We start from the raw sequence: 7,894 nt of genomic DNA, 5'->3' as shown, positions 1-7,894 counted from the left end.
AGGCCCAAGTTGGGCACATACCGTGTGTACGTGTGTCTGATTTTACATGGAGAAAGTGCTCAGAACAGGCCGAGCACAGATCCATGTCAGTGTGAGACACTGGTTGCTGTCAGTGTTGTTAGTATTTTGAGGGGGAGGTAGGACAGGGCAGGAAGGTGGGGACTGAGGTGCTGAGGCCCAGTGACTCTGGGGGTTCCTCTCAGAGGGTTGAGGGCAGAGCCACATTCCCCATTCTACCTGCCACCTGCTGGGGCTTACCCAGGCTGCCCCCTGGGGTCTCAGGGGCTCTCCCTCAGACTGGGTCTCAATAGCTCTCTGTCTCTCTCCCTCCTCTACAACATTGTCTTTGTCTCCCTTCTCAGTCCCTCACCCGTGTCCTTGGTCTCTGGCACTTTCAGGATTTATCTTTGGCTGTGTCTCCACCTGCCTCTTATTCTCTCTTTGCCTGTCTGTCTTTGCCTGTCTCTGGTTCTCTCTGTGTCTCTCCCCCTCTGACTCTCCTTTCTTTCTGTGCTCTCTCTCTGCATCTGCCCAGCTCTCTGTCTTTTTCTCCACCTCTGTCACTCACTGTTTTTCCCCATTTCCATTTCTGTCTCTGTTTCTGTCTCCCTTCCCTTCTCCCTTCTCTATCCTTTCAGTCCTGCTTCCCTTCTCCCACCCTATCCCACTCCTCCAGGACCCGCAGAGGAACCAAGCCTTGGTTCCACCTGTTTCCCGCCTCCAAAGCAGCATGGCGGGCAAGAAGTTGAGGTCGCTGTCCCTGGGTGCCCCCCAAGCCCCGCCCCCCATCCCAAGACAGCCTGTTACCGCGGAGCTAACAGCCACGGTGGCCTCCATCTGATAAGACTTATCTGCTGCCCCAGGGCAGGCCGGAGCTGGCGTAAGCCCCAGTGGGGCGCTGAGTGAGTGTGCCCCTGCCTCCCGCCAGTCCTGGCCTGGCCCCCAGGTTGGGCCTGGGTCAGCAAGATGTCCCATAGGCTCTGGCTCACAGACCACTGAATTAGGCCCCTGGGAACCTCATTCTTCTGCCTGCAAGATGGTGCAAGTCACATCCCTCCTCCTCCTGCAGCCAGGGCCCTCATATACACAAGGGCCCAGTGGGCACCTGGCCCAGCACACAGGGGGCTTCACACTCACTCACTCTAAGCTCTGTGGAGTCAAGAAACTGAATCTGCTGTTTTCATTTCATCTTGGCTTCAGTCCATTTTGCTTGGCTGGACACTGAAGTCCAAGTCTAACAGGGTCCAAGAACCTGTGGGGGAGGGCAAGTGGGGTGGAGGAAGGCCCCCAATGCCCAAAGGGTGCCCCACCAGCAGGGGCCTGCCCCCTCCCCTAGCCCGCCCCACCCACTGGGGCATCAGCCACTCCCTGGGGAGGAGGGAGGAGGGAGAGGGGAGGGAGAGAAGGAGGAAGGGAGCCTCAAAGGCCAAGGCCAGCCAGGACACCCCCTGGGATCACACTGAGCTCGCCACATCCCCAAAGCGGCTGAACCATCTGCACCAACCAGCTCAGGTCAGTCTCAGCCCTCCCCTCAAAAGCCCCCAACAAGGCAAACTCTGGGCCTGCTACCCCTTACCCAAGGCTACTGCCGCAATCCACCACTGGCCCCCAAAGTGTCTACCACCCCGAATTCCTTCACAGCTCCTCCAGATCACCTCTGACTTTCCAACCTTCATCTCTACTCTAAATCTACCCCTCAAATCCACCTCTCTGCCCTGATTCCTATCCATTCCTCCCAAGAAATCGCTGTTCCACTGATCTCTAAATACTGCTCCGTATCCCAACTGGGCCCCCTAAACCATGTCTTCATCCTCCCAAATCCTGCTTCTGCCCCAATCTGATTTTAGTTACCCAAAGTTGTCTTTGAGTTCTCCCCAAAAGTTCACTTTTGCTCCCCTATGCCTATTTCTGCTTCCTAACCCCTTGTCTGCCCTACAATATCCTTGTTTCTGTCCCAAATTCTCTCTTTGACCCCCTAACCTGTCTCTGGGCTACCACACTCTAGCTCCATCCTCCCCCATATTAAACCCTGCTATTTGTTTCCTCTGCCTTTTCTCTCATTTCCCAAAACACCTCTCCCCCAGCCCCTTGCCCGCACACCAAAGTATCTTTGTCACTCAGAACACCAAAATCTGTTCTGCCACATGAATTCTTGTGTCTGCCTTCCCTAAACCTCATCTCAACCCCCAAATGTCTCTGTCTCCATAGATCTCTCTGGCCCCCAAACTTTCTCTATTCCAGTTCCATCTTGGTCCTCAAATGCCTCCTGTGTGAACCCATCTCAAATCATCAGAAACATTTCTGCCTGTCCAAACCCACCTCTGCCTGTCCAAACCCACCTCTGACCCCTAACTCCAGTTCCACCTCAGCAGAACCTTTGCCCCCCAAACTTTTTCATGAGCCTCAGAATCCATCTGTCACCCCCAAACCACTTTCCAACTTTTCAACTTCACCTCTTACTCTCAAAGTTCACTTCTGATCCCCAACCTTGTCTCTGCTTTCCCATCCCATTTCTGTTCCCCAAATGTGATCTTTCAAGATTGTTTCTGCTCATGAAACTGTACATGCTTTCTTCACACTCATAGCTGTACCCCAAATCTGCCCCTGACTCCTCAAGCCCATATCTGACTCTCAAACCCTCCCAAGACTCATATGCTCCCAGACCCCAACTCTGCTACCTTCAGTCCCCAGGGACCCTCCCTTGAGGGCTGGGACCTGGACATTACCTGGGGTGAGGGGCTGGGCCGAGGGAGAGTGGAGGGTGCCGGCCAGCTGCCTGCCACCATTGGGGCAGCACTTACTCTAGTGGGGCAGCTGATAAGGAGCCTTCATATCCCCCAGCCTCGAGATAAACTTTATCTCTGTCCGGAGAGTGATAACTGGGGGGGAGGGGGGCTGGGCCCCTGCCATGGGAAGGGTGGGCAGCCCTGGACCCGCTAAGGTGTCAGGTGAAGAATGGGGAGCAGTAGGGCCTGAGGAAGATTATGGAGAGTGGGGTGCGGATGAAGAGACAAGGGAATATAGAGATGAAAAGAGCAAGAGACACACAGAGACAGAGGAAGGGAGGGAGAAACAGATGAGTAGAAACACAAACAGCAAGCAACAGCGACAGGGGAGAGAAAGGAAAAGCAGAAAAAAACTCAAAGAAAGAATAAGAGACAGCAAGAGAGGGAGACCCAGGAGCAGAAGAGGGAGACAGGAAGGCAGAGATTCCCAGGATGTGGGGAGACCAGGGAAAAGAGATGGAGGCGAGACCCCCTCACGAGGAGAGAGAGCGGGGGACCCTGGGCCCAGAGCACTAGGTGGCGGGCACGTACACAGGCCCACCTCCTCCCCAGCACCAGCCCCAAGCCCAGGCCCAGTCCTTAGCCTGTCCACACAACGGGTCACCTAGGCGGGGTTCTGAAGGTGGCCCTTCTACTCTTTCTCCGTCACTCCATCCTGCCAACAGGGAAGCTGGGGCAGCGGCAGGCTTCCGGGGACCCCTGAGGCTGTGTGCAGTGGGGTGTGGTCAGGGATGTGGGAACAGGCGGCCATGGAAATCCGGGCAGAAGGCCGAGAGGTAGAGGGAAGAGACGAGCAGGAGAGATGTAGAGATTCAGAGAGCTGTGAGTGGAAAGGGAGACGGGAAACAGAAGTAGATTCAGAGAAAGCTAAGAGAGAGAGACGAAAAATAGAAGAGAACTAAAGGTGAAGAGAGACATGGGGAAACAAAGAAGGGGGGAGATAATTAGACATTCATGAAGCAGAGGAAGAGAGGGAAGGTAAGACGTGCTGCGACGACGCAGAAAGCCAGGAGAGCACCAGAACCACGCTCAAGGAAAAATGGTGTCAGGATGTGTCAGAGACAGAAAGTCACGAAGGGAAGGGCAGAGGCAAAGTGACAGAGGCGGTGCCACCATCTCATGGGTCTTAGCTTGGCCCTGTTTCCACCCTATCTGGCAGATGGAGAAACTGAGGCTCCAGGGGATGGTGGGGACTGAAAGAACCCGAAAGCAGAACTCTAGCAGACCTCCGGGGGAGAGGGAACACCTCCCACCTGTCCCCCTCCTCAGAGGAAGCCAGTGGCCTTGGGGTGATTTCAAAAGTTGGGCGGGGATGGCAAAGATAAGCAGTGGGGGGTACTGACCCCCCTCCATGGAGCAGGGAGGAACTAAGAGGGCTCTGTGTCTGTAGACCCAACGGAGGTGGGGGAGGAGGGTCAAGCCGGAAACCATGGGGTTTCTGAGAAAGTGAGAAGGGAAGATAGACAGATAGGGATGAAGTTGGGGAGCACAGGAGGGTGAACCCCAATGTCCAGGGGACGGACCAAGGGGTTCAGGGATTCTGGTTCTTCACCCCAGCCCACCCCACCAGACTTCCAGAAGGAAAAGGAAGGGTGGGGAAGATCTGGGAGAGGGACGCCAAAATGAGGAGATGGAGGGAGATGAGCAGAAAAGGGGAGCAGGGAATGAAGGAAAAGGAAGCAGAGGAAGAGGGGGAAGAGGAGAAGAAGGAAGGGAAGTGGAGTGGGCGGAGTGAAAAGAAGAGGCAGGAGGAGAAGAAGGGAAGAGGAGAGGGAATGGAAGGCAGCGGAAGTGGAGAGGTAGACAGACATGACAGACTGGGGCAAGGAGGGCAGGACGGGAGTAGCGCATGGAGTAGAAGATAAGGGGGAGGTGAGGGAGGAATGGGAAGTGAGGGAGGATGAGGAGCAGGAGGCGCTTGGAGTGTGGAAAGAAGGGATGTAGAAAGGGAAGGCTGGGGTGGCAGGAGGGAGAAAGGGGGAAGAAATGGGGTAGAGGGGAGGGGGACAGTATTGTCCATGACTAAGGATCCCTCCTGTCCTCACAGATCAAACTCCAGAGGCCCCATGGAATTCCCTGGCCTGGGGGCCATGGGGACCTCTGAGTCCCTGCCCCAGTTTGTGGATCCTGCCCTGGTGCCCTCACCACCAGAGTCTGGGGTCTTCTTCCCCTCTGGGCCTGAGGGCTTGGATGCAGCCGCCTCCTCCACTGCCCCGAGCACGGCCACTGCTGCAGCGGCTGCACTGGCCTACTACAGGGATGCTGAGGCCTACAGACACTCCCCAGGTAACCCCTTTGGGTGTCTGTCTTGGCACCGACTCCATGCTGTTGGGAATGTCGTGGTGACCCTTAGCTAAGGCAGATTCCCAGTGAAAATGGCTGGAAGCCTTCACATGTCTGTGCTGACCACTTTCCCTGTGAAGTCCAGACCTGGGAACGCCAATGCTCTCCAACCTGCCACATTAAAACAGCCATACTGGAAGTAGGTGGTGGTGGCCCTAGTTGTCAAGTGATCCATGGGGCTTCATATCCCAACAGTCATCCTCCAAGTCCATTTGGAAATGGTTGGAGGTCACTGCAGCTGTCAGAGTGGGGTTCAGGGTCCAAGAGAGTCCCCCAGTGGCCAGCAGCAGCTGCTCCAGACACATAGAAAGATTGGAAACCTGGCCACCATGCTGGGACTGTTGGGCGCCACTGCACCCTGCAAACAGGATGGCTTTAGACTGTTATTTCCTCTCCTTTCTTCCTTCCTTCCCATACCACCCCCATAGTCTTCCAGGTGTACCCACTGCTCAACTGTATGGAGGGGATCTCAGGGGGCTCACCATATGCCAGCTGGGCCTACGGCAAGACTGGGCTCTACCCTGCCTCAACTGTGTGCCCCACCCGCGAGGACTCCCCTCCCCAGGTTCCAGAAGATCCTGACGGGAAAGGCAGCAGCAGCTTTCTGGAAACCTTAAAGACAGAGCGGCTGAGTCCAGACCTCTTGACATTGGGGCCTGCACTGCCGTCATCAATCCCTGTCCCGAGCAGTGCCTATGGGAGCCCCGAATTTTCCAGTACCTTCTTTTCTCCCACTGGGAGCCCACTCAATCCAGCAACCTATTCTTCCCCCAAGCTTCGTGGAACCCTGCCCCTGACGTCCTTTGGTGAGGTTCCCCAAAAAAGAGAGGTGGGGGTGGGGATGAGTCCAAGGCAAAGCTGAGCTAAGCCTGGCTCTCCACTCCCCTCTGTCCACCCCACCAGAGGCCAGGGAGTGTGTGAACTGTGGAGCAACAGCCACGCCGCTGTGGCGGAGGGACAGGACGGGCCACTACCTGTGCAATGCCTGTGGCCTCTATCACAAGATGAATGGGCAGAACAGGCCCCTCATCCGGCCCAAGAAGCGCCTGGTAAGAGCACAGGCCTGCCTTTTCTTCCCTAGGAACTGCTGTTCTCATCCATGCAGGGAGCCCTGTCCTCATGGGCTACAGGAACCCCCTCCTCCTCCCTGTCCATATCAGAACCCGGCTATGTACGGACCGCCTTTCCGTAAGCTGCAAGCTGTCTCTCCCAGCACAGCAGTGTTTCGGGCCTCAGCTCCACTCACTCCAGGATCGCCTTTGGGCACTTGGAAACCACTGGGACCTGGGGCCCTCTCCTACATGTGTTGGTTTAATTGGCCTAGGGCGCAGGCTGGACATCATTTTTTTTAACTCCCCAAGTGATTCCAACGTTTGGTCAAAGTTGAAAACCACAGACGTCATCCCCCACACAATGCTCCAAACCCCCACCCCAGACTAGAGACCCTGTCCTTGCCCTGTCCAGGAAGTCCCACCTTCAATCTGACCTTCACCTCTGTGTCCTCCACCCCCAGTGTGCTGATCCTCACATTCTCTCTCCCCCCAGATTGTCAGCAAAAGGGCAGGTACCCAATGCACCAACTGCCAGACAACCACCACAACGCTGTGGCGGAGAAACGCCAGCGGGGATCCTGTGTGCAACGCCTGCGGCCTCTACTACAAACTACACCAGGTGCTGCCCTGCCCCTTGTAGTCTCCCTCCTCTCCCGGGACCACTGAGTCGCCCTCCTCCCCAGCTCCCGCTCCACCCTCCCTCTCTTCTCCTTCCTCTTCTCCCATCTTCCTTCTCTGCCTGCTCCTCCCACTTCCCTTCCTTCACCTTCCTTTCCTCCTCCCCCTGTCATTCTCCTCCCTCCTCCCTTCTGCAGTCCTCCTTCACCCTCCTCTCTCCCTGCCACTCTCTCCTTTCTTATTCCCCCCTTATGCTCCCTTCTCCCTCCGCCCTCCTCCATCTCCAATCTCCTTCTGCCTCCCTCCAGTCATCAGTTAACTTCTACTCCCCTGCCTTAGACCTAGGGCAGCCCCTATTAGCTTCAGAGACCTTCCCAGGGCAGGGCGTAGGACCTCGGAGCTCCATACTGGCTGCTTGCCCCCGCTTCCCCCCACCCACCCGAGTCTGAGCCCTTGAACAATTCCTTATTCTTAGAAAGTGGGATGGAGAGGGCATCCCGGTCCCGGGCTAGTCACAGAGGCAAGGGAATGGAGTTGCGAAACGCCTATGGCCTCCTTTTTGGCAGGTAAACCGGCCACTGACCATGCGAAAGGATGGTATTCAGACTCGAAACCGCAAGGCATCTGGAAAAGGGAAAAAGAAACGGGGGTCAAGCCTGGGAAGTACAGGACCAGCAGAAGGATCAGCTGGCGGCTTCATGGTGGTGGCTGGGGGTAGTAATAGTGGGAATTGTGGGGAGGTGGCCTCAGGTTTGACACTGGGCCCATCCGGTACTGCCCATCTCTACCAAGGCCTGGGTCCTGTGGTGCTGTCGGGGCCTGTCAGCCATCTCATGCCTTTCCCAGGACCCCTGTTGGGCTCCCCCTCGGCCTCCTTCCCCACAGGCCCTGTGCCTCCCACCACCACCACCACCACCACCACCGTGGTGGCTCCACTCAGCTCCTGAGGGCACAGAGCATGGTCTCAGGGGCAGATGGGGAGCCGCACCTCCCCTCTAGTCATCAGTCTGTGCAACCCGACCCTCTGGGCCCCAGACACTCCCTGGCCTGGGCTGTCTTAAGTTTTTGTAAAATAAAACCATCAGAGTCCTGAAA

General features: G+C 56.4%; 1 protein-coding gene across 1 annotated transcript; it reads left to right on the top strand.

Annotated features, from left to right (window-relative positions):
- Positions 1-1,471: 1,471 nt before the first annotated feature.
- On the top strand, positions 1,472-7,894 carry GATA1 (GATA binding protein 1). The gene is made up of 6 exons (XM_037513072.1): positions 1,472-1,512; positions 4,834-5,072; positions 5,558-5,935; positions 6,033-6,178; positions 6,675-6,800; positions 7,366-7,894. Exons 2-6 carry the CDS (start codon positions 4,853-4,855, stop codon positions 7,744-7,746), a joined length of 1,251 nt encoding a protein of 416 aa, XP_037368969.1. The 5' UTR covers positions 1,472-1,512; positions 4,834-4,852; the 3' UTR covers positions 7,747-7,894.

This window comes from Talpa occidentalis, unplaced genomic scaffold (genome assembly GCF_014898055.3).
Source record: "Talpa occidentalis isolate TD23 unplaced genomic scaffold, MPIMG_talOcc4v2.1 talOcc4.15, whole genome shotgun sequence".
Lineage (NCBI taxonomy): Eukaryota > Metazoa > Chordata > Mammalia > Eulipotyphla > Talpidae > Talpa > Talpa occidentalis.
Note: the sequence above shows the minus strand (reverse complement) of the source record. Positions and strands in the feature narration are given on the sequence as shown.

Bases quoted from the DNA above. Each gene is read 5' to 3' on its own strand.
- GATA1 (XM_037513072.1), top strand. From the start codon at position 4,853: ATGGAATTCCCTGGCCTGGGGGCCATGGGGACCTCTGAGTCCCTGCCC. The intron at 5,073-5,557 runs GTAACCCCTTTG...CCACCCCCATAG, and splicing joins GGCCTACAGACACTCCCCAG to TCTTCCAGGTGTACCCACTG. The intron at 5,936-6,032 runs GTGAGGTTCCCC...CCACCCCACCAG, and splicing joins CCTGCCCCTGACGTCCTTTG to AGGCCAGGGAGTGTGTGAAC.